At 43.8% G+C, this 26,874-nt stretch overlaps 1 protein-coding gene across 1 annotated transcript in view; it reads left to right on the forward strand.

Moving 5' to 3' along the window:
* Positions 1-239: 239 nt before the first annotated feature.
* Positions 240-26,874, forward strand: part of ADGRA3 (adhesion G protein-coupled receptor A3) — a 124,170-nt gene continuing 97,535 nt past the window's right edge. Inside the window, exon 1 of the mRNA XM_045771479.2 lies at positions 240-778. Coding sequence (XP_045627435.2) covers positions 528-778 — 251 coding nt within the window. The 5' untranslated portion in view covers positions 240-527. The remainder of the gene's footprint in view (positions 779-26,874) is intronic.

Here is a 26,874-nt window from a genome sequence, read left to right on the forward strand (position 1 = left end):
TCCGGCGGGGCCCTCACAACTGCTGGCCCGAGGCCGAGGCCGGGGTCTGCGAGCACCGCGTTGTGGTTCGGGCCCCCGGCCCTCGCGGGCTGCGAAGGTCCGGGAGCGCGCTCGTCCTAACCGGAGCCGCGGGCGGCGGGAGGCGTGGGGAAAGGAGAGAAGGAGGAGGAGGAGGAGGGGAGGAAGGGAAGGGGCGGTGGCGGCCGCGGGCGGGGAGGAGCCGCCGCGGGCAGTGGCCGAGGGAGGCGGCAGCAGCGACGGTGGAGGAGGAGGAGGAGGAGGCGGCGCTCCCGCCGGGCCAGAGAGCGGCGCTGGGACCCGCGCGGCCGTGACCCCGCGGCTCCCCGGAGGCCGAGCGCGGCCGCAGCGGACAAAGGAGCATGTTGGCGCCGAGGAGGGCCCGTCCTCCGGCCGCCATGAGGCTCCGGGCGCCGCCGGGCCCGCGCCGCGCCCCCGCCCGCACGGGAGCCGGACCGACCCGCTAGGCCAGCCCGCCGCCGTTCGGCCCGCAGGCCCCGGCCCGCCGCATGGAGCCGCCCGGGCGCCGGCGGGGCCGCACGCCGCCGCCGCTGCTGCTGCAGTTCGCGCTGCTCGCGCTGCTGGGAGGCGGCGGCGGCGGCGGCGGCGCCGCGGCGCTGCCCCCCGGCTGCAAGCACGACGGGCGGCCCCGAGGGGCCGGCAGGACAGCGGGCGCCGCCGAGGGCAAGGTGGTGTGCAGCAGCCTGGAGCTTGCGCAGGTCCTGCCCCCTGATACGCTGCCCAACCGCACGGTCACCCTGTGAGTAGCCCTCGCGCTGGGTCCCCTCCCTGGGGCGCTTTCTGGTCGCGCCGCTTTCTCTCTGCGCACCTTTGGAGAGGGGTCCTGTCGGCACCCACGCGCCTTTGTGTGAATGAAGCTGCAGGCAGGGGTGGTGCTGGGGTGGTTGACTTGGTAGGGGCGCGTCTCGGGGGAAGGCAAGTGAATCTGCCCCGGAGCCGCTTTCTAGTTCCGCTAGTTTGCAAAGTAAAAGTTTTCGGGTTCCTCGGCGCGCCCTGCACAGTCAGGGCGCAGCGCTTCTGTGGCTGCGCGGTGCCACGTGAGGATGCAAGTAAACATGCAGTCGGCGGAGCTGTAGCTGGTTCATTCTGTGCTTGGGCTCCCAGAAAACACGGACCTTGAGCTTCCGTGCACAGTAACTTACACTGCCGAGAAGTTTGCATGAATAGTTTGCGGAATACCAAACAACGCCGCGACTTGGAACGCCTGTGTGTATAATTCCCAAACCCCCTTGCCTTTCTCTCTCTTAGTTTTATCACGGTAAAAGATCACCTTTTACAATGGAGTGGTTATTAAGGGCGAGAAATACAGTTGAGGTGAGTCGTGCACTTTCCAGCCGGGTTTTCATGTGTTTGAGCCCGCATATTTAAAAGCCCGAGAACTTTGGGATTGAAAACTGGGTTTGTTGAGACTTCCATCTCGAGGGACTTGATATTTGAGTTTCCCACCTGGAAGGAAAAGTTTTTGGTCTCGTAACAACGTTTGTGCTCAGATTCACGGTCCAGTTTTGCAGGTGTGATGCTGCCCATTCTAGTTGGACACTTGGAATCTGGATTTTATTTTCTGAACGATGAATTGGTTTGGCAAAGTTTAAGTGTTTCTAACGGATATTTTGTCGAAGTGAAGTATGAGCGCTTCTATGTTCTTTTGGTTGGTTTCCTGGAGAAGAATCAGGGCTACCACTATAAAAACATGAAGGCAAGGGGAGCAGCACGACCTATGAAAAGCTTAAAATATGGTTTTTAATTTAACCCAAATCAAGCAGGATGTATGGGTAAGATAAGTATAAATCACATTACACCTTTGTTCTCCCGTTTTCATTTGTTTGAATTACGAAAGGTTTAACACGGGAAAACTGGAGGCATGAAAGTGGGTAAAAGAGTTTTTCTTTGACTCCTTTACTGACGCTTGACCATTTGCTAGTGGTAGCAGCTGTATTTATTTATTTCTTAACCAGATTCTTTGAAGTGGAAATTTTGGGTATGGGACCTTTAATTACAGTCTTGAGTCAAGTGGAGAAAACCCCTGTGTTGGAGATACCCCTTTATAACTTGGCGGAAATTAGTCATCATACATTTGGGTTCTGGATCATTGGCACTCCAGCTGATTCAAGTTTAGGTCGAGTTTTTCAGAATGTCAACGGTTTCAGCAGCATTAAATCGGCTATTTGTAAGTTGTTTTTGCTTTGCCGATTTTTAGGTGGTATAGAAAATCACTCTTCAGCGTATTATCAGTTAAACTATTTCAGTGAATTTTTTATAAGCTGATTAAAATATAAGTGCCTTTGAAATGTCATATTAATCCAATATTTTTTGCACCTGAAACCTCTTTAGATGAAACTAAAATTAATACAATTTAGTGAGTGGGAAGAACTTATAATTGATGTAAGGATCAGCTGATGTTCTGGATTAAGTTGGGTGAAGGTATATGGGACCTGGTAGAGGGTCTTCTGGGCCAGTCCCCTCATTTTACTAGGGACTAAATCAGAGAGTCATGGCGGGTTAGTGACTTGCCCAAGTTCCCATAGAAATTGAGCGGCAAGGTGCATGTCCCAGATTCCTGCTGTGCAGTTCACATGCCTTCTCATCTTTCCCCCGACCTTCATCTTTCTTCTTAGTTCAACAGTTGGTGTGTGTGTGTGTGTCTGTGTGTGTGTGTGTGTGTTTCCTAGGTAGTAGGCAGCACATTGAGGTTTAGACTAGGTGTTAGTTTTCTCGGGGTGTGGCAAATTACCACGCATTTGGTGGCATACAACAACAAATTTCTTTTCTCACGACTCTGGAAGCCAGAACTTGGAAAATCAAGGGGTCGCCAGAGCCGTGCTTTCTCCGAAGGGCCTTTCATCTTCTGACCTGCCTTGGATTGTGGTACCCCAGTGCCAGTCTCTGCCTGTGTCTTAAGGTCGCTTCTTCCCGTGTGTCTCTGTGTTTCAGATATTGTTTTTTCTCTTCTAAGGACACCAGTCATTGAGCTTCAGGCTGACCCTAAACCCAGGATGATCTCTTCTAAGGATGCGTAACTTAATTACATCTGCAAAAACCCTATATCCCATAAGGTCACTTGCAGAGGTAACCAGGGGTGAGAACTTTGGACCCCTTTTGAGGGCATACTATTTAACTCACTACAGAATGTAAATTAAACAAGGTCTTTCTTCATGAACTTACAAGTATTGGGAGAGAAAGATTAATGAATTCAGAACAGTATGGTAAATGCTCTAATACTGGGGTGCACATGTAGCAAAAGGAACTCCGGAGGGCAATCAAAGCTCCCTTGGGACATAGTTGGTGGGATCCAGGATCTCAGGATCCCGAGCCAATTAGAGAAGGATGAGATGGATAATTGTGAACAAAATAGTGAGGAATGAGAAGGATGGTCAGTGGGATACCCCTCCCCTCCTTCCTCCCTGGATCTCAGGATCCTGAGCCAATTTGAGTAGGATGAGATGGATAATTGTGAACAAAATAGTGAGGGGATGGGAGGAGGGGGAGGAAATGAGGGGGATGGTCAGTGTGAGATCCCTGCCCCTTCTCCCCTGCCCCCCAGGCGTGCCCACAGGCTTGGAGGGGGCAGTGTTGCTTGTTGTGCTGTGCAGTTGATGTTGGATGTCAAGGGCAAGTGTCCGCTGCCTGGAGTGGTCAGAGAGGAGCCTGTAAGGGCCAGGTCAAGGACAGGCAATCTCTTTGGTTTGAGTTTTCATCCCTTAGGTATGGTGAACCCTGTTCAGCTGAGCTGTGATGTGGTTGCTGCAAAGAAAATTGATAGGATAAATTTTTCTTTTCTTTTCTTTCCTTTCTTTCTTTTTCTTCCTTCCTTCCTTTTTTTATTTCTTATTTTCTATAATGGAAGATAAGGTGATTTCTACCTCGTGGGTGAACTGGACTTCAACGTAGCAAAGAGCTTGGACCCTTCAGCTACCTTAGTGATCAACACTTATTTTCTTATTTAGCTGTGTGTATGGAGAGCCTGACCACTCTAGTTTCCTGTATCATGTCGTCTTTTGTATTAAAGAATTAAATTCTTTAATTCCTGCCCTATTGTTTACACCCAGATTGAATAAAAATTTAAATTTTCAATGTTTTTGTTGGAAATATAAATTACTCTATTTCTGTGTTTTATTTGAAATGCTCAATATTTTAAGTTTAAAAAGTTATGAGGACTTCAGTGACAGCAAGTTTTACAATTTAGCCCTGCTTTTCAGATGTTTCTTTTTCCATAATGCTACACAGTGATTCTAGGTAAAGGGTTTTTTTCTTTCTTTCTTTCTTTTTTTTTTTAATTTATGATTTGTCAAGTAACTTAGGGACAAAGTCCATATTTTTCTCAGACTGCTCAGCAAAGTAAAATAATGTGTGAGTTTTGGTTTTTTGTAGAACGTTATGCTTGTTTTTGCCATCAAAGACCTGATAATCAGAGATCAACCAGGGCACCCAGCTTAGTGTCAGTTAGACAAAAGGGAATGCTTGTATTGTTTAGAAACCTAAAGCTAGTTGGAAGAAAGGTTTTGCCCAAAAGCAGCATTTAGGGAACAATTCCAGAATGTCTGTAATTAAGTAATAAATCCTGTAGTGTCGACTGTTTAAATGCTTTAGGAAGCCTGAAAAGAGGGGAGATCAGTGGGGCTATAGAAGCTCTGGTAGATTTTCTGTTTTCCTGGAGAAGTTTGGACTTGAGCATGGCCTGAGGGAAGGGAAAGATTGGACTGAGTGCGGGCATTCCGGAGATCCGGGTGGAGGTGGGGACCGAGTGGTTCTCTCCAGCCCAGAGGTGGTGTTGGGAGACGTGGACTGCGCTGGGTGTTTAAAACCCAGGTGTGGTGGAAGGTCACTTAGGGGAGCATATGCAGGTGGGAGGGGGCGGTGGCTCAGGCTGAAGCTCCAGGGATCAGTAGAGGAGCCTGAGAAGGCGCAGCTGGTGAGGTGGGGGACACGGAGGGGAGCCCGTGGTTGTAGAAGCCAGGGCACATTCAGGTTTGAAGGAAGGAGCGGGTGCCCCAGTTGAGAGATGCTGATAGATCAGGACCCGGAGAGTGGAGTCGCTGGGCACTGGCTTGGCCAGCCTGGCGCTTTGGCGCCCTCTGTTGCCCGGAGGCCATGAGGGCAGGTTGGGGCGGCTTGAAGGGAGAAACGGGAGGATGGTGGTAGTAGCATGTAGATGAGGAAGAATTTAGGTATGAGGGAAGATTTCTTAGGGAAAGACAGTGACAGCACAGCGGAGTAAACTGGGGAATAACTCGGCAGTGGGAGAAATGGATGCTGGAAGGTGAGATGGGTGGGAGCCACGGACAGGTGCAGGTTTTGCTGGCAGAAGGCACGTTTCATCCCTGCATTAGGAGAGAAGGTGGTGGTGAGGCAGGAGGCCTTGGGAGTGCAGATGGGTGGAGTTCCTACCCCATTGCTTTTATCTTCCCAAAGAAGATGGGGAGGCAGGGTGAGGGAGGAAGGGGCAGCAGGTAGTGTGGAGAGGAAGGAGACACAGGAGTGAGGCGGTCCTTTGGGGAACTGGGAGCGTGAGCACGGTGGGGCTTGTGTCCGTTTCTGCCTTGTGATCAAATTCGAAGGGACGGAGATGGTCAGCTCAGTTCTTTGCCAGCCGATTCAGCCCGAGGTGTGACTAGTTGGGATTGGCCTGGCCGCTCCTGGCCAGGGGAGTGCCGCAGAGCGAGAGGTGCAAGCTGTGGCCTGAATTCTTATGGGTCAAAGTTAGGTTTTTAACTTTGAATTCAAAGTCTTCCTTACCTTTCTAGCCTCGTTTCCCAATACTCCCAGTACAAGTTCTGTTTTCTTTCCATGCACATTGGTTGAGGCACTATGAATACTGTAGGCACTGTGCTGAGTGCGAAGGCTGTTCGGGGAGAAAAGTAAGACGTACATAAGATGGATCTAAGAAAAATAATCCTTTCATCTAAGGATCAGTCCTATACACAAAGCCTCTGCTTCTTCTAAGTGTGCCTCTCATTGTCCCCTGAGCAGAGTTTGGACTTGGTTTCCTGTGTGTCTCAGGTTAGTCTGCCACTCTTGCCTGGAATCCCCGTCCTGGTAAATTCTGGGTTCTTCACAATCCAGCTCAACTCCTGCGAGCTTTTCTCTCACCTTCTGGCTTTTGATCCATCCCTTCTCTGAACCCAGGTAATGCTTACTGTTTGCCGTGTCACTTTATGTGACACTTGATATTGCTCTCCTAAAGCACATACCCTTGAAGGGAAGGACTGGGAAACCTGTCTTAGCCCAGTGCCTGGAATACGGGTGAGAACGTAATTGTTCCTTAATGACAAGAGTCATACTAACAAATATAATACTGTACGGTGAGACAAAAGGACAAGTGCAGGGATGGAAGAGGGATGTGAATTCAGATTTTTACTCTATTACGGCAAATTGAGAACAATTATTTATTTAAGTCAGCATTTCATGGCTGTAGGGCCCCCACTTCAAGAAGGGTATGTTAAATCCGTTTACAGTTACACTTTAAAAAAAAAAGATTTATTTATTTTAAATGTTTTATTTATTTATTTATTTGTCAGAGAGAGAGCGCGTGAGCATGCGTGTACAAGCAGAGGGAGTGGCAGGCGGAGGGAGAAGCAGACTCACCGCTGGCAGGGAGCCCCATGCGGGACTGGATTCCAGGACCCTTGGGATCATGACATGAGTTGAAGGCAGACACCTAACTGACTGAGCCACCCAGGAATCTCAAGATGTATTTAGTTTAGAAAAGAGACAGTGAATGCATGTGCACGAGTGGGGGGAGGGTGCAAAGAGAGGGAGAGAGAAAGTCTCAAGCGGACTCCCCACTAAGGGTGGAGCTCCATGCGGGACTCTGAGATCCTGACCTGAGCCAAAATCAAGAGTTGGCCGCTTCACCTACTAAGCCAGCCACGTGCCCCTGTTTACATTTGATGCAAGTAATCTCTCGGGTTTGGTGACTCCGCACAGAAGAGTGTGGTGGCAAGTTGCTCAGAAATATCACAGAATTTTGGGCAGACTCAGGCATTTGGTCCATGAATGCAGATCTTAAGGTTTTTTTCCAATATGGTGAGAAGGTGTTACGTGACCCAGCCTCTGAATCTTGTTGCTTCTTGCCTGTGGAGTGTTCCAGCATCATCAGGAGTGTGTGAGGGAAGTTGGTGGGTTTGGCAAGGAACCAGAAATTAAAATACCAAGAACAAAAGAACACAGGAACGTTTGGAGATCCTTGCCCCGGTTCAGCTGCTTTTCCCGGGAGCCTGTAAACATGGTTTTACAAAACAGACAAAAAACGCCCCAAAACCAGAAGTAAAAGCTCTTGAAAGTAAGTCAGAAAATGACGGTGCTAAGTTTTAGTGTCATCAGTGATTTTTTCTTTTCATATTTAGCTGCACGTCTGAAAGCCATTGTTTTCTCCCTCTTTTTTTTTTAAAGATTTTATTTATTTATTTGACTGAGAGAGAGACAGCCAGTGAGAGAGGGAACACAAGCAGGGGGAGTGGGAGAGGAAGAAGCAGGCTCCCAGCGAAGGAGCCTGATGTGGGGCTTGATCCCAGAACTCCGGGATCACACTCTGAGCCGAAGGCAGACGAAGGCAGACGCTTAAATGACTGAGCCACCCAGGCGCCCCTGAAAGCCATTGTTTTCTCTATTGGCTGTATTCCTGTGAAGGAATCCAAAATCCAGGGAATACAGCTCATTTATTGTTGTCAACATTTTTTTGGTAAACAGGCAAAAATTAGGATACAGAGTCCTTTAAATTTTAGTAGCTTTATTAAGTCAGTTTTTGCAAGGATAAGGAAGTGATAGGTGCATACTTGCTCAAGGAGGTTTTAATTGTTGCCTGACTAAATTTATTTTAAAACTTAATGTAATTTTAATGCTTTATGTGTGGTGTCGCTCGCAATTCTGTTCAAATGCAGACGGTTTTAGTCTGAGGAGGGAGTTTTCAAGAGAGCAAGCATCATCTCCCAAGCTGGGGTTTCTTTCTGCTTTTTCTTTTTTTTTTTTCCTTTTTTTCTTGTTTCTTCATGACTAAACTTTTTAGAAAGTTTGTGTGTCTTGTAAGGGAATTGCCTTCATGTCGGAGCCGGGGAAACAGAGATGTAGAGGGCATCTCACAGAAGACACGTGTGTGGCTTTTATTTTTTTTTTTTTTATGTTTTTAAAGATTTTATTTATTTATTGGACAGAGAGAGACACAGCGAGAGAGGGAACAGCAGCAGGGGGAGTGAGAGAGGGAGAAGCAGGCCTCCTGCTGAGCAGGGAGCCCAGCACGGGGCTCGATCCCAGGACCCTGGGATCATGACATGAACTGAAGGCAGCCGCTTAACGACTGAGCCACCCAGGCGCCCCATGTGTGTGGCTTTTAGTCCCAAGCTGAGGACACGGCAGACATTGGGCTTGTCAATCCAGGGAATCATTTCTCGCCCTCAGATCCCTCCTGTTCAGGGTCTAAAGGGAACAAAAGGAAAGTTTAAGGGATTGGTGTTCTAAGAATTATTCAGAACAACCCCCTCCACCCCACCCCTGGTCTTCTTTTTCCTCTTTGTAAGCTGTAAGCCCAGGCTTAAATCTGTGCTTTCCCACATACAGCAGGGTCTGTCCAAACACCAGAATCCACTTTTGATATTTACTGTTCTCTAGTGGCATTCTTTTTCTTTTCTTTTCTTTTTTTTTTTTTTTGATGATTCTGGTATCCAACTTTAATAAATTTACCACATTCTCTTATAGCAGCGAATATTTGGGTTTCATTATTCATTTCATTGGTTTAAAAATACAAAGAAAACAATGTAAATTGTCCATAGGAAGAAATTGTGTTCCCCAATGAGCTGTAATCTTCTAAATCCTTAATAAAAGGGAAAGTTTTAAAGGATTCCTTGAGGTTAAAACCAGGAAAGAAAAAGAAAAACATGCAGTCTTTCAAATGATCTTGTTTTGAAGAGACATAGAATGGAAAAGTATTTGGTATTTGCTGAAGTGGTGTATTTTAAAAAAATTGATGTATAGTTTATATACAATATTATATTAGTTTCAGGTATACAACATAGTGATTAGACAGTTTTATATGTTATGCACTGCTCAGCACACTAAGTGTAATTACCATCTGTCACCATTCAAACTCGTGACAGCATGGTGACTCTGTTCCCTGTGCTGTACTTTTCATCCATGTAACATTTTATAACTGGAAGTTTGTACCTCTTAATCCCCTTCACCTGTTTCATCCATCTCTCCTTTGGCAACCACCAGTTTGTTCTCTGTATTTGAGTCAGTTTCTGTTTTTTGTTGGTTTGTTTTTTTTGATTCCACATAGAAATGAAATCATACCGTATTTGTCTTTCTCTGACTTATTTCACTTAGTGTAATACTCTGTAGGTCCATCCATGTTGTTGCAAATGGCAAAATTATATTCTTTCTTATGGTTGAGTAATACTTTGTTGTATGTATACACCACATCTTCTTTATCCATTCATCTGTCGATGGACACTTAGTTGCTTCCATGTTTTGGCTGTTGTAAATAATGCTACAGTAAACATAGGGATGCATATATCTTTCTGAATTTGTGTTTTTATTTTCTTTGGGTAAATACCCAGCAGTGGAATTACTGGGTCATATGGTATTTTCTGTTTCTAATTTTTTGACCAGCCTTCTTACTATTCTCCACAGTGGCCGTACCAAATTACATTCCTACCAACTGTGCAGAAGGGTTCTCTTTTCTCCACATCCTTGCCAACACTTACTATTTCTTGTCTTTTGATAACTAGCCATCCTGACAGGTGTGGGGTGATAGCTCATCGTGGTTCTGATTGCATTTCCCGGATGATGAGTGATGTTGAGCATCTTTTCATGTGTTGGCCGTCTCTGTGTTTTCTTTGGAAAAATGCCTATTCAGGTCCCTCTGCTCATTTTTAATTGAATTATTAGATTTTTGTTTGTTTGTTTGGGTTTTTTTTGGTGTTGAATTTTGTGAGTTCTTTATATATTTTGGATGTTAACCCTTTATTGGATATCTAATTTGCAAATGTTTCTCCCACTCAGTAGGGTGCCTTTTCACTTCCTAGATGGTTTCCTTTGCTGCACAAAACCTTTTAGTTTGATTTAGTGCCAGTAGTTTATTTTCACTTCTACTTCCTTTGTCTGAGGAGACATATCCAGGAAAATGTTACTAAGGCCATTGTCTGAGACATTGCAGTCCATGCTTTGTTTTTAGGAGTTTTATGGTTTCAGGTCCTACATTTAGATTTATCATCCATTTGGAGTTTATCTTTGCGTGTGGTGTAAGAAAGCGGTGCAGTTTCATTCTTCTGCATGTAGCTATCCAGTTTTCCCAGCACCATTTATTGAAAAGACTGTCTTCTCCCCATTGTGTATTTTTGCCACCTTTGTTGTAGATTAATTGATCATATAAACATGGGTTTATTTCTGGGCTCTCTATTCTCTACCATTGATTTATGTGTATTTTTGTGTCAGTATCATATTGTTCTGATTGCCATAGCTTTGCAGTGTAGTTTTTTTTTAAATTTAATTCCAGTATAATTAAAGTACAGTGTTATATTAGTTTTGGGTATACAATATAGTGATTCAACAGTTCTATAAATTACTGCACATCATGGTAAAGTAGTATGTAGTTTTAAGATTTATGTATTTTACTGAGAGAGAGTGTGTGTGTGCATGTGCGTGTGCGTGCATGCGTGTGTGCATGAGCAGGGGAGGGGCAGAGAAAGAGAAAGAGAGAGAGAGAGAATCTCAAGCAGACTCTCTGCTGAGCACAGAGTCTGATGTGGGGTTCCGTCTCACGACCTGAGATCATGACTTGAGCAGAAACCAAGAGTTGGATGCTTAACTGACTGAGCCACCCAGGCGCCCTTGTTCCCGATTTTAGAGGAAAAGCTTTCAGTTCACCATTGAGTATGATGTTAGCTGTGGGTTTGTTGTTTATGGCCTCTATTACATTGAGATATGTTCCCTCTAAACCCCCTTTCTTAATTTTTATCATGAATGGCTGTTGTATTTTGCAAATGCTTTTTGTCATCTACGGAGGTGATAATATGATTTTTATCATTTTGTTAATATGGTGATCATGTTGATTGGGCTTGTAGATATTGAACTATCCTTGCGTTCCTGGAATATATCTTACTTGATTGCCATGAATGATCCTTTTAGTGAATTGTTGAATTCAATTTGCTAATTCTGAATTTGTTGAGGATTTTTGCACATATGTTCATCAAGGATATTGGCCTGTACTTTTCTTCTTCCTCGTCGTCGTCGTCCTCCTCCTCCTCCTCCTTCTTTTTTTTTGTAATGTCTTTATTTGGCTTTGGTACCAGGATAATGCTGGACTTGTGGAATGAATTTTGAAGCTTTCCTTCCTCTTTTAATTTTGGGAACAGTTTGAGAAGTATAGATATTAACTCTTCAGATGTTTGGTAGAATTCATCTGTGTACCTGGCAGGGCCTGGGACTTTGGTTTGTTGGAAGTTTTTTGATTACATATTGACTTTTGTTGTTACTAGTACTCTGTTTAGATTTTCTGTTTCTTCCTGATTCAGTCTTGGAAGATTGTGTGTTTCTAGGAATTTATCCATCTCTCCTAGGTTGTCCAGTTTGTTGGCATATAATTTTTTGTAGTGCTTTTTTTGTAGTCCTTTATATTTCTGTGAGGTCAGTTGTCCTCTTTGATTTCTGATTTTACTTGAGTCCTCTTTTTTCTAGATGAGTCTTGCTAAAGGTTTATCCATTTTATCTTCTCAGAGAACTAGGCTCTTGGTTTCACTGATCTCTCTCTCTCTCTCTATATATATATATATTAAGATTCTTTAATTTATTTCTACTCTAATCTTCATTATTTCCTTTCTTCTGACTTCAGGCATTTTTTTGGTTTGTTTTTGTTTTTTCTTCTCTAGTTCCTTTAGATGTGGGTTTGGATTTATCTGAGATTTTTCTTGTTTCTTGAGGTGGGCCTATGTCCTTGTAAACTTCCCTATTAGAACCGCTTTTGCTGTGTCCCAAAGTTTTTGGACTACAGTGTTTCCATTTTCATTTGTCTTCAGCGGTTTTTTGATTTCTTCTTTGATTTCATCGTTCACCCACTGGTGGTTCTGTAATGTGTTGTTTAGCTCTAGTGGCATTTTTGATAATCTATCCTACTTTTAAAAATTGCTTGCTTTTGCATTCATTCAACAAAGTTACTGCCTATTCTGCTTGTTGTAGACTTAGGTGGGCTTATGTGACTTTTTATTTCTGGGCATGACTTTCTCTTTGGCCATTAGACGAGTTTTATCCTAGTCTCGTATGCTTGTATCCCTTTCTGGAACTCCACTTCTTGCCTTTAAACTGTGCGGTATCTATCCTACTTTTCCCTAGTTAGACTTGACTGTCTTGCTCTGTTGCTGCACTTGGCTAAGAGAGCTAGAGATGACAGAGGGGTAATGGGTGGATTTGTAGAAATTTTTATAGGCATTTCTGAAGGGAAATTTGCAAGACTGGCTTAAGAAGACCTTGCTAAAGGAGCTGATAGACCTTTTTGTTCAGTGACCTGCTTTCCCCTTCCATCCACCTTCCAGGCACAAAACCTATTCCTAACCTCGTGTGTCTCAGATCTCTTATAGTACATAATCACTTCCATAATTTATGGCTGTTCTTTCTGAGAACTTTGATGCCACGACCTTTATGGGCAGTGATGATGTTTGTGTGAATCATGCCCCAGGCCCTGCATCCCAGCCCCAGGGGGGTCGAGGGGAGCAGCTGTCTCCACCTTCCTGTAACCCGGGTGGTGAATTTGTTGTTGAGGTTTTCAACCTTGCATGCAGTCACCTGGGAGCATGAAAAGCTCAGATGCCTGGGCTACAGACCACACGCTCTTGTTTGATTGTTCCAGAATGAGGCCTGGATGCTGGTATTTTTCAGATGCAGGTGATTTTGATGTCACCTGGATTGAGAACCTGTTGTCTAGTAGCCTAGTGACCTGAGGGTTAACCATTTGGACCAGCTGTCCTCCACTGCAGCAAAAGTAGAAGGAAGAACAGAGGAACAAATTGGGGGCAGCTGCCTCACCTGGGAGGGAGGGACTGTTTTAAGTGGTGCAAAGATTGATGGAAACCGAGAGACATTTTTGGTACAGGTTGCTGAGAGCTTAAGGGGCGGTCTTATTCATAGGAGACAAGAAAAATGCGCATTTGTCAGGTGGGGGGCGATTTGCGAAGGTGGATTTAATATCCAGTCATGGGGTTAGGGACACTCAGGTTTTAGCCTGTGTGGTGGCACCGAGTGAAGGGAAAGCCCGACAGCAGCAAGCGTTTGTCTGAACCAGTATCTGAGGGCCTGGTACTCAGGTGGAGCAGGCCACGAAACACTTAGTGTACCTTAAATCCATTAATTTAGATTTAAAATCGAGATTTCTTGGGGCACCTGGGTGGCTCAGTCGGTGGAGCTTCTGACTCATGATTTCGGCTGAGGTCATGATCTCATGGGTCGTGCGATGGAGCCCCGAGACAGACTCGGTGCTCAGCGGGGAGTCTGCTTGGAATTTTCTCTCTCTCCCTCTCCCCCTGTACACTCTGTCTCTAAAATGAATAATCTTTTTTTAAAAAAATAAACATTTCCTGGTCATAATGCATTATTAGTATAAAAGGATGGAGAAAGTACGAGAGGCCCAATTTCCCAAGTATATGCCTGCTTTGGGGATTGGGTTTTTTTTTTGGGAGAGGTGGTCTTTACTAGTAAAAAAAAAAAAATCTTATTTTAGTTTGCATTGTTGATTATTAGTGAAGTTTAATATAATTTGGCATGTTTACAAAAGGGTTGTTTGTATTTGACCACCTTCTCTGTGCATTTTTATTTTCTAGTACTTTTTATCCCCCCAGTCGATATTCTCGAGATTTTTTGAGGCTAATCATCTGGTAACATTTTTAAAATTATTTTTTTGCTGCTTTGGTTGGGACGAAGGAGGCCAGAGCAGGGGCATCCTTGTCATATTCTTGACCTTGTAAGTGACAGACACGTTGTACAAACCAGGATAGGAGATTTTCTCTTTTCTATGCTGTGAGCCTGAATCCTCTCAGGCAGTGGGCCTCTGCTAGTTGCTTTTAGCTGATTAACAATTCAGATGATGGACATTCCTCGTTCTTAGTTTAAATAAAAATAAAAAACTACTTTTGTCCCCCCCCCCAACTTCTCCCTTATTTTGCCTTAAGTTTAAATTACATAGTGTTTGAATTGTGCATATTTGAAATCTTTTTTTTTTTTTTTTGGTGGTGGTTGTTCCTGAGTAATCCTGATGGGAGCAGATCTACAGAATTATATATTCTATACAAAGAAAGCTAAATTATCCAGACCTTTAGAATGTTTTTAGAATTTTTGTTCAAACTTTTTAGATGACAATGCCCTGAGCATAAAGGAAATCTTTTGGCGAAATTGCTAGCTCTACATGAAAAAGCACTGCTTCCTCCCTATTTAAGAATGGTATTTGCAGGCCAAAATGTCTCCACAGGAGAGGAATAAGCATGCCCCCTACAGAGACTGGGGAGCTGTAGGGGATTCCTGGGGTCATCAGAGCTCCCCTAGCCCCCCCATCCCTAGTCAGGGAGTAATGCACAGTATGTGATTGTGAATTAAATTCACTCCCTATATGAAGATATTTCTGAATTATATAGTTCCAAATATGTGACCTGGCCTCCTCCAGAATGTCCGTTCCACTGAGGTTAGAGACTCTTGTTTTGCTCCCTCTTGCAACCGTGGCACCTGGAACAGTGACGCGTATTTAAGGGCACTTCTGTGATGTCCTCATAGTGGGGGCTGTACAGAAAGGGGGTTGTAGATTGTGTTGGGGATGACACTTCAGTCTAAACCCTCCTTCAGTTTAATCAAAGGAAGCTTAGGGCGGCCTTAGAGGTGCAAGTGTAATACAGATTCTTTAATGTAACTGTTAAGCTTTTCTTTCTTTAAGTTGGCTTGAATCTAAGTCTAATTAAATTGATTCATTTCCCATCAAGATAAGACTTAAAAGCATCCTTTGTTTTATTGTGCAATGCTCCCCAGCTCTTTTCTCACAAAGAGGCAAAGAGAAATTGACGAGTGCTGTATTCATCTCTAGGACCATGTTTAAGACAAATGTGCTTTCTATTAGATTAATCTTTTTTTTTTTTTTAAACCTGCCTTTTGTTTGTGTTTTCTCAAGACCAAGCATAAACTCTCCCTTAATGGCCAAGCTCGACTAGAATTCTAAAGTCATTACAATACCGTGGGACTTGCAGTCCACCTTGACAATGCTAGGCTGACTCTTCATTCCTTGTGACTGGGTCCTGCCTCTTGTTCCCTTGCAACAAGGCAGGCTTCATACAGTTTGAGCTATTTATAATCCTCCCTCTCTTACCAGATTGTGAGCTCTTGATGGTGATATTTATCTCTGTATCTTCAGGGTCTAGTGCATAAGCACTCAGTAACTCTTCGTGTAAAGAAGTCTCATTTTCTCCACTGTTGTTGTTTTTTTTCTCAAGGAGGACTGGGGGAAGAATCTTGCATCATTCTTAATGAGGAATGAATCTATCATGGATAAGCTTGAGGTTCTTCAAAGAATACCCAACCTGTAAGGTCAAGGCTTACACTCCCACTTTTCATTTGATAATGGACAGCGTCTTACCCAGATGAGTTTGCCTACCACCCCTCCCTCCCCCGGCCTTTTCTTGATCCCGTTCCCTCCTCTCTCTTGAGAAACCATCACTTGTTTTTCCTGTGTTTTTAGTTTCTCCCCTGGTTTGTGATGTTTGTCCTGGGTGTACATAGCCATGCCTTTCCTCCTCTCCCCAAAATACCCCCTGGTCACGCCATGTTGGAGGGGTCACTCTCTTCCTTCACAATAAAGCTTCTTGAAAAGTGGCTTGAATCCATTGTCTTCATTTCTTTACTTTTCATTTCAGGTTCAACCCATTGCTGTCTAGCTTCTGTACTGTGCCCAGCCTGAAATCTGTCTAGACACAAGCATGTTCCATTCACTGCCCCATGGATCATCTTCTGGTCCTTTTGCATTGTGGCCCCCATCTCTGTTATCAGGCTTGCCTCGTTATCGAATCTTGGCAGTTCACGTGGTTTGGACCAGGAAGCTCTTAGCGGGAGACGGCTGGCTTGGCTGTGTGGCTTCCCTGCCAGGATAGACCACGAAGAGCCCTACGTCCTGATGAATGCCTTCTGAAGTACCGAAAATGGGTGTCATCCGGTTTGAAACCCCTGAGAAATAGAGATTGTCCACTTGAGATTATTGCCTGTTTAAAGAACCCTAGACAACTGTTCTGTGACTAGATTTTTCAGGGCTCCTTATTAAAAAAAAAAAAAAAAAAGCTCTTCTCTCAGGGGTAAAGTTGAAAAACTTGTCCATCAGCTCAGCTAGAAGTTAGCAACCACACATTAGGACCGTGAGTATAAAAACTTTGTCAGACTTTCCCTTGTTTCAGCTTTCTCATGTTCTCAGGTCCTTGCGTTAGCGTTACCATCTTTTCCCATTTGCGTGATTATAAAACCTTTTAAATTGTGGGGGTCCTGCTGTCACTGTGTGAGCACAGGTGAGGGGGGATGACGGAGGCACTCTACGTGGTCTTAGTATGTTCAGTGGTAGTAGATGGTGGCAGCTTTCCAATGGAAAGTGTGGGGACCTGCCGTCGGTGAATACCAGGCTTCCCTTGTGCCTGGAAAATATTGCTGGGAGGTGAACGTCATATGGCCCCAGTCAGGCTCTCGCTTGCTCTTTTATATTTCTTTGTTTGCTAGTCTATGAAACTACGGGTAAGCCTTCATGGTTATATTTTATTCTGACCCTGAGTGGTTATTTTTGGTTTATTTCAGTTTAGGTTGGGTTATTTTTAGGAATGCATTGATTTTTCTGTTGGCATGTTGCAGGATAATAAAATCAATGGAAAGATTCTGGTCTTATTGTTCTCTTTCAAGAGCATGGGACTCAGAAAACACGGCTTAGCCTTCTGAGGAAATTAATTTGATAGACCTGCTGTTTCCAGTTTTGATGTAAGCTGCAGGAGTCATGATTGAGTTACATGGTTACAAACTGTTTCTATTGCTAGTTTAACTTTCTCCCAAAACCAGTATGGTCATTACATGGAAATACAATGCCGAGAGAACTTTAAAGCTGTCTATACTGCTCTTTGGCTTATAGAACTAACTTTATCTATAACAACCTTTAACTGATTTAAAAGTTGTAATGACAGCCAACATTAAGATATTTCTCGTGTGCCAGGTCCTGTGCCAAATCCTTCACATACCACAGCTCATTAAAACCACTTCATGAGGTTGGTATTGTCTCTGTCCGACAGGTGCGCCCACTGAAGCATGGACAGGTAAATTGATCCTCTCGAGTTACCTCTTCTGTAGGCTTCTGGCCCTGGACTGTGATCTCTAGGCCTATAATTCTCAGTATTATGTCCCTAAAAGACTTAACCGACAACTTAAGTGCTCTCTTTGGCAGTGGGGTGGGGGTTAAGTCTTTGTGGAACAAAAGATCTGGGACTTGTTTGCGTTGAACCACTTCTTTAGTGATGGCTGGCTGATGGGATAACAAGGTAACGGAGAATCCTCACCTGCTGCGTGTTATGTCTAAGGAGCTGTTGAAGGAAAGAATTTGAACCTCCCATTTTACTATCGAATGGTTTGGGAGTGACTGGGGCAGTCACACCTAGGACTGCAGTGTGGTATTATTGACGATTAAATAATCCGTCCTTTTCTTGTCTGCGTTCTCGAGGTTGAAAACTTTATCCTGGACTAGTAATTGCCCCCATCTCAAGCTTAGCTGCCATGTTAAGATGGAAGGAATCATAGCAGCATAGGGAAGTAGTTGCCTTTTGGGTAGGTTTCCCTTTTTAGGAAGGGTTCACACCTACATGTCACAGTTGTGCTGGGTAAGCAGGGAACTGGCATTCTTATTATTTGATAAAGACAACCAGAAAGGAGTGTACAGAGGAAATAACTATGAGGCTGAATGGATACAGGGGCCTCGAGTTAGCTACTGTTACCAAGTAGAATTGTGACCCTTACTTAGCCGGTCATCATGGTCCCGGCCCTCCCTTTCCTGAATGGTAAAATAGGGTTTTGAAGCAGATGATCTTTCAGGGCTTCTGAACTGCTAAAGTTCTATGATTTTATATATCCCACTAAAGCAAACCACACCTGATAAGATCACAGAGGTATATTTAAAAATCCAGGGATTATATGCACATTTAATGAAGCTGAAATTGATTTATTAGAATTGATTCATTGCACGGTAATAGTAAGTGCAGGGGCTCTTTTCTTGGTGGAGGGGTGTGTGTTGAGTCTGTTCAGTCCTTAGTGTCTGGCTGATTCCTGAGGTTGCATGCTTTTGTTCACCACTCCTGGGACTAATTGCCCCTCACTTACAGGCTGAGACCAGCCCTCGTTCCCTAGGGCTACCCCCTACATTGGGACCTTGTGCTCCTGTTAATTGGATTTCTGTTTTGTCTCTGAGTTCCGTCTTTAAGATCTTGGTAGGCTTTTTTAGCATCTGAACTCTGGCTGTCTCTTCGTATAACCCTATTCCTTCCTCTGTTACAGGAATATAGATTTTTAACCTCCCCCCCCACCTCCCCCCCCCCCCCCCCGCCCGGGCTTAGTGAGTTGGCCAGCTTGTTTATCTCAATTTCTGAGTCTCAAAGGAATTTAGAGGGCGTCCCTAGCATTTGGAAACGTAGACTTTTTCTCTTCAGCATGGCGAAGATACCCTTCATAACTTCATACATGCAGACACGTGTTTTTCCCTTTTATCTCCAGACTTAATGGAGATCTTGCAGATTGAGTGTCACACAATTGTTTTTCTTGATGGTGTGCTCCTGCCGCTGACGGCTTTGTCGGTATTACTGCATTATTTACTACAAATCTTTCAGTGCCCGCGTTTCGGCTGATGTGATCTCACACCGTTCCCTGCTGACCCTTACTACCCAGCTCCTCTCTAGGAGGCCGGCCAGTTCCTGGTCATGATCCCTCCGCCAATTATACAAGTACAGTTGGGGGGGTCCTAGTTGACTGTGACCCCTACTTCTGCACTAGAACCTGGATGGCAAATAGGTTTCTGGAATGTCTGCACCGGTGAATGGGGTCTAGCCATCAGGACTGTTGTGTGAGCTTATCAGGAAAGGGCTAGGACTGACTCATGATCTGCCCTGGGCACGGGACGAGGAGGTGGCGGGACACGTGCCATTGTTTGCCATTGGCCCCGGAAGCCCAGGACTCTGTTAATGACTACATTAATCGTTTCTTTGGTTTGATAATCTTGGGAGCATATGGCTTTTTGTGTATATCAGTGTTCTTTACTGTTTGAGAGAGTTTCAACAGCTACTTTAAAAGAGTTGCTTAACCACCAAATTTACAAAAGGTCTTGAGAGATTTCTTACCAGGAGAATTATTTAGATTCTGTACTTAGTAGTAAGCTCTATCCTTGTCAAAAATATTGATTTTACTCCTCTGTGATAATTTCTAAAATGTGCTTTCCAACTATCTTCTAATAGAGTGGCTCCTAGCATTTGGACCAGCTGCCTAAGAATGTTTGGGAGATTGTATTGGAGGAAAATGGTGGGTCCTGTACATGAGGAACTCCTGCAAATTAGTAAAAAAGAAATATGTGCTCTATTAGAAATATGGGCCAGTAATAAGAGGTAATGTCTGCTGAGCGCGCCAGATCCTGTCCTACGTGTTTTAAGTGTTTTATTAGTTAATTCATACAGTTCCCTAGTGAGATCATTATTATTATGATCCCTCTTTTGTGTCTGAGGATGTGGGGCACGGAGGCTTATTCATTTCCCCAAGGTCACTAGCCAGTAAGTAATGGAACTAGGATTTGAGCCCAGACAGTCTGACTCCAGAGTTCATACTTGTTTTTTTTTTTTTTTAAAAGATTTTATTTATTTACTTGACAGAGATAGAGACAGCCAGCGAGAGAGGGAACACAAGCAGGGGGAGTGGGAGAGGAAGAAGCAGGCTCACAGCAGAGGAGCCCGATGTGGGGCTCGATCCCGGAACGCCGGGATCACGCCCTGAGCCGAAGGCAGGCGCTTAACCGCTGTGCCACCCAGGCGCCCCTAGAGTTCATACTTGTAACCAGTGTGTTGTAATGGTCAAGGAAGGTTTCCAGGAAGGGAATACACGTTCACGATTGGAAATGCAAATGAAAAGTTTGAGGTGCTGCTTTTCACTACTTAGATTCAAGTGTGACTTTGGTGAGGATACTTCATAGATGTGTGCACTGGAATCCCTCCCTGCCTCCGCTCCATTCATTAACTGAAGCATCTGTCCTGTTGGTGGGCAGGTACCCTGTGCCTGGACTTCTGACCCGTGTAGCTGTGCGCCGGATTACAGGTGTCGATGTAAAGCGCTCAGTTTGTGTAATCGGTTATGCAGCAATAGCAAACTAATACAGACCTTTGAGGGGTTTTCTCTGTTTAAAAGGATCTCCCCCTTCTTGTCTGCCCTTTGAATCCCTACTCATTTTATGTATTTATTTTTTAAACAAAGTTCAGAAACCTTTCCCTTAATCATTCTGCATTTCAGCAACATTTAAACTCTAGTGTTGGGGCGCCTGGGTGGCTCATTCGGTTAAGCGTCCTACTCTTGGTTTCTGCACAGGTCATGATTTCGTGGGTCATGAGGTGAGCTCCGCATGGGGCTCCGTGGTCAGAGGGGAGTCTGCCTGAGAGTCTCTCCCGCTGCCCCTCCCCCAGCTTGGGCCTGCATGTGCGTGTGCTCTCTAAAATAAATCCTAAAAAAAAGGAAAACAAATGAACGTCTATTTTGTTTGGATCAGTCATGCATCCCACATGTAGCACTTTACACTTAGACCTCAAGGACTAATACTACGCAGGAATCTATGTATCCTTTGTGTCGCTCCTAGCACACAGTAGGTGCTTAAATATGTTCTCAATTAACATGTAGTAGGTCCATCATGAATTTTAGCTTAAAAATCAAAGATTCAAAATTCTGAAAAGACCTCAGTGTGGTCCCTAGAGAGCATTCTCTATTTGATTAAAATGCCGAATCACTTGCTTTTTCTTGTATCATAAATATTAAGTGTCCAGTGTTCTTTATGATGTATAGAAACCTTGAAAAATGGGGCTCCCTTTTCTCATGGGGCTGGTGTGTTCATAAGATAAGATGAAGTGTTCTTTAATAAAGAGTTTCTCATTTTTAGGCATTTCAGACATATGGCTAGCATGGCATAAAAAACCGTTTCATTTTTCTTAACCAAATGCTACTTAAATATACATAGACTTACTGTTTAATGTCAGAGCAGAAAAACAGATTATTTCCTTTTTGTTTATGAAACTGCTGAATAAAGAATCTGAAATAATTATAAGAAAGAACAGGCCTTAAAAAAAATGTCAGGTCTTTGATTAAAAATGCGTGGAAACTTGAAAGGTTATTGAACGAACCATTTGAATAGTTCAGCGTGACCGTGTGCCCAGGTTGCCACCTGTTGTCGCAGTGTAATTATTAATGGCACTTTGTGTTACTCTCAGGTGTCTGTTTGATGATAAATTGTATTGTGACCCCGCAGTAGTATGTTAGCAGTTGATGTCTTTGACTTGCTGTCTCATTTTAATAATTATCCACCTCACAGAGATTAAAGTTGGAAGTACTTTTGCATACAGCTTCAAGAAGGCAGACGGAGTATACCGCACTTCTTCCCTAATTCGCCAGATCTGTGGAAAAGATATTAAAACCAAATGATAAAAATACCCACATGTTTTCATGTCTGTTTGGCAACTTGGAGGGTTTTTTTCCCTTCATCATGGAATTCAAACATTTTATTAGAATATGCCTGGGTGCACATGGCTTTTGTTTTGTTTTGTTTTTTGTTTTTAAATTAGTTTGCCTGACATATGGTTGGTTTTTTTTTAAGTCTTCAAACTGGAGACATGTCTTTTTGTTTTGTTTTGTTTTGTTTTATATACACGCTTATTAGACATTACTTTTTTATTGTGGTAAAAGACACATAACATCATTTTTCACCATTTGTAAGTGTATAATTCAGTGGCATTAAAGACCTTTGCAGTGTTATGTATATACACTGTCACTATCTATACCCACAGCATTTAATCCCATCTCCAATGGAAACCCTGTCCCGACTACATCATAATTCCCTAAACCCTCCTCCCCTGCCCCCTGCACCCTGCTGACCTCTCTTCTACTTTCTGCAGAGGACATTTCCTTTTATTTAATTGTAGCCATTTTCCTACCAGTTCCATTTTATTTTATTTTTATTTTTATTTTAAGTTATCTCTACACCCAGCGTGGGGCTTGATCTCACAACCCTGAGATCCAGTCTCATGCTCCACCAGCTGAGCCAGCCAGGCACCCCACTGCCTGTTCCTTTTTTTTTTAATCCCCCTGGAGCCCCTGTAATTTTCGTATACTCCAGATTTCATGATGTGCCTCCCAGTAGTGTCTTTTATCTACTGAATTAAAAAAGTCAAGCCATATGATCTCACTCATATGTGGAATTTAAGAAACAAAACAAACGAGCAAAGGGGGAGGAAAAAAGAGACAAACGGAACAGACTCTTAACTACAGAGAACAAACTGATGGTCACCAGAGAGGAGGGAGGTGGGGCGATGGGGGAAACAGGTGATGGAGATTAAGGAATACACTTAATCATGATGAAAAAAAAAAAGACACTCAAAGTCATTATTTCTTAGGAAAATGCATATTAAAACCACAGATACCACTGCACGTTGAATGGCTTTAAATCAAAAAAATTCTGACAGTCCCAAGTGCTGGGGAGGAAGTGCGGCAGCCCTCATATGATGCTAGTGGGAGTGCAGGGTGGTGCAGTTCCTTTGGGAAAACAGTTGGGTAGCTTCTTATAAAGTTAAACATGCACTTACCATATGAGCCAGCAATCAGACTTCTAGAAAATTACCGAAAGAAAGACAGACATATGCTCACTCCAAAACCTCTATTCAGGTATTTATAGCTGCTTTATTCATATCCCCCAAATTTGGAAGCAATCTAAATGTCCTTGAACTGGGGAATGCTAGACCGTGGTCCATCCCTACCAGAGACTACTACTCAGCGAGAGAAAGGAACAAACTACTGACTCGTGCAACACGGATGAATCTCAAATACGTTTAAAAAAAAAAAAGGGTTAGGATGATGAGTGAGCACCTATAACACTCCAGTTGTTACAAATAGAAATGATCTTCTAGCTTTCCTGGTTTCCCTGCCCCCCGCACGTGCCAAAGAGCATTTTGTGTGCTCTAAAGCCTTTGTTGCCTTTTATTCAGTTACGTACGTGTTTACCTCTTCCAGACTCAAAAAATGAGCAAGACATTTAAATGGACACCTTACAAAAGGATGTGTAGGAACGATCAGTAAGCACATCAAGAGAAGGTCTGCATTTATACTGACAAAAGTACAAATGAGATACTGTTTCAGACCTACTAGAAAGGCCAAAATCAAATCGACCATCACATTTTGGAGAGGTTATGGAGCCACTGGAACCATCACACACTGCCGGGGGGGCTGTAAGAGGGTACAAGCACTTTGAGTTCTTACGCATATACTACCCTGTGGCCCGGGAATTCCAATCCTACAGATTTGTTCAAGAGAAAAAGACTTATGTTCACAGAAGGACACACATAGCAGTCTTACCATAATCAGAAACTGGAAACCCAAATATTGATCAACCTGGGAATAGTACACAAATGGAAGTATATTCGTAGAGTAGAATACTATTCAGAAATTAAAAGGAACAAATTAGAATACCACAGTACAGATGAATCTAAAAAAAATATGTTAAACAAAAGACGGCGTGCCCATACAAACTGTGATAAATGTCCCCCCGCCCCCCAAAGGCCAACCTAATTTATGATGATAGAAGTCAGAACGTGGTTTCCCCAGGCTGGGGGGCATCACACAGGGAAGAGCAGGAAGGCGCAGGGAGGAACTTTCTGAGAGGACGATGATGTTCTGTTTCTCTGTCTTGTTGGGGTGGTGATTACAAAGGTGTATACAGTTGTCAAGTCATCAAACTGAATACTTCTGTACGTTTTATTTTATGTATGTTACAGCTCAGTGATAAGAGTAGGAATGTACATTAAATAAGTCAAGCCATGTTCCAAAAAATTTAAATTTTATATGCTGTTGTTACATCTCTGTAGGTTGTCTGACTTCTCCCTTCTTCTTTCTTCTTGTGTAGTAGTATTTTATGTCCCGTCTGATAGTTCCATGTTAAAGTCAAACAAATGGAGACTGTACTTGAAAATGCTTTGAACAGACAAAACCAGTTAGTCATACAAGCAAAGCTTAATTTAGCTTATTTTGCAAGACAAGTGAGGTTAACTTGACCTGGGTCACTTCTTGCTTCTGCCTCTGAAAATCATAACCAAAACTAAAATAGTTCCCCCAAATTGATAAGCGGTAACGACTAACCGATTCCCTTTCATTTAAGAAAATTCTAACACTGTAACCAGTCACTACAGAGAGTAAATGCTCGCTGCCTTCCCGCTGGATAAACAGCTTTAGAACAGTATGTCTCAGAGCCTCATTCCATGTTTGGTGTGAGTGCTGTGGGTTTGTAGTCTTTTTTGGTGTGTGCACAATGGTGTCAGAGGTGGGATCCTTAGACGATGATGATGATGATGATCCCCTTTGACCTTGTGGCCTGTAAGCAAACCAGGTGCCGGTTCCCACCAAGCCCTTTGTGCTCACTGTTTTCTCTCACTGACTGTGAAGTTTCCTGGGTCACTTTCTAGGATCTCGGCTTTGCTGTGTGTTCTGAGCTGTCCAGCTTTGCTGTGCACACTTGCTTTCTGTTTGTTGAAGCTCCTTTGGTAAGTGACCTTCCTGTCTGTAAGGGGAAGAACCTGTGATACCCTGGGTTTTAGGCAGTGGTGGGATTATCCTGTTGCCCATGGTTTGTTTTAAGGAATCTGAAGGCAGAGATGGGTTCCAACTGGTCTCAATCTTTGCCTCCCTTAAAGACTCCTGCCTCTTATATGTGAACCCACAATCGATCAGGATCTTGTGCCTTTCTGGAAAAATGGGTGGACCTTACAAAAGCATAATTTGGAATTCTAGCCATCACTTTGGGGAACCTACAGTTTAGAAAAGATGATCCAATTTAGGGGCACCTTTGAAAAGAGGATCCCAAATCTCTCAAAAACAATGAAATGTATTCTTTGGTTGGTTAACAGAGGCCTCCAGAAGGCAGCATGGCTCTCAGCCTTTATAAAAACAGTCATTACAAAGAGACAAAACACTGACGACAAAAGCTCTGACTGAGGTTGAAGACTTGACCCTCCAGCTAACCCCCTGCACCCGACTGTCCTGATGCTCATGTTCCATTCAATCTGCCCCCACCTCCTCGAACCTTCTAAGCTCCTGATGTCCTTGAGAGTAAGACAATGCTGTGAACCGCAGATCTCAGCCGCAGCAAAATGTAAACCCTGGTCTTGACCAGAGCTCCTATTTGTGAAGGACTGCCCAGGCTAAAGACGGATCAAACTAAATTTGTAGACTTCAAGATTCTTGTTGGAGTGTATGACCCTGGATTTCCTGCTTTATACCAGTTCATTTACATGGGGTAAGGAGTCCAGGAGGTGCCCGGGGATGGCTCCAATCAGACGATCGGAAAGACCCCTCTAAAGAGTCTTTGAGCATCCCACCAAACTAGCCTCAAAAGAACAACAACAATTAAACAAGTGAGAAAAGTAGGTCAGTCACTGCTTGAAGCTGTACCCAGGGTTTTTCCTGTGAGAATTGATTGGGCCATGATACAGTCCTGTAAACAAAAGAGGGATGAATCAGTTGCAGACTTTTGATTTTGCTTAGAAGAAATATTTAGAGAGCATTTTGGCCTCTGGGACCGCGAAGCTGATGGTGCCTTGTCTGCTCGTTTTGTTAATGGGCTTCTCCCTGAGGTTCATGATTTATTAAAGAAACAAATTAAAACGGGAGATCACTCCCCTTTCTGAGCTATAACATCTTGCTGAGCATTTCGAAAGAGTTTTAGAACAGAAAAAGGGTTATCAAGCAAATAACCTCATGACCCTACAATTACAGCAACTACAGGGGTGTTGACCACACTTTAGAACTAACTTTGTACCTGCCCCTGTTGACAAGGGTACTTGTCAAGACTGTAAGCAAAAGGGACAATGAAAACAAGGACTTTGCCTGCAAACAACCTAATTGTCCAAGAAGAGGGAGCGCTCAGCCTTCAGATCCTCAAGATAGTAACACTGATGGGGAGGAAGAACTGCCTGGTAAGCTACTCCCAGTGATTCCTATAAATCATCAGGGTGAAATGAAACTTGACATAAGTGAGAGATCTGCCCTGTGCTGCTGGATCTCAGAGGTACTCTTTCTACTCTAAACCCCACCATGATATGCCAAGAACTTGCTCAGGGTAACAAAACTGTTTTGGTGATAGGAGTCAAGTTCAAAGAGTTCCTTTATCAGAGCCCATAACTCTTTCCCTTGGCCCCTTCCCAGAAAACCATGCCTTTCTCTTAGGAGACATTGACTCTGTAAATCTCTGCTGGGAAGATACCTATTTTCTAAATTCGGAGGCCAAAAATATTTCGTCTTTCCCCAACCACATAAATCTGTTAGCTCAGTTTCTACACATGGGGGTCTGATCTCACTGAACTCCTCAGGTGACCTTTGCTAGTGCCTGTGTGGCCGGCCGGCCTGAGCTGAGACCACTGCTGAGCCCTCACACCACCACTCACCAGCTCAAGCTGCTGGAAGAGCAGTGAGGGGTTTGAGCCGAACACAGCTGCGAAGGGGGCCGTGGTGAGACCAAGGAAACCACGACCACTTCAGAGGACCCAGTAGCCAGAGAGAATGTGGGAACGATCTAGAAGTCTGCTTCTA

The sequence above is a fragment of the Ursus americanus genome, chromosome 8, assembly GCF_024610735.1.
Source record: "Ursus americanus isolate L20-20 chromosome 8, mUrsAme1.1.p, whole genome shotgun sequence".
Lineage (NCBI taxonomy): Eukaryota > Metazoa > Chordata > Mammalia > Carnivora > Ursidae > Ursus > Ursus americanus.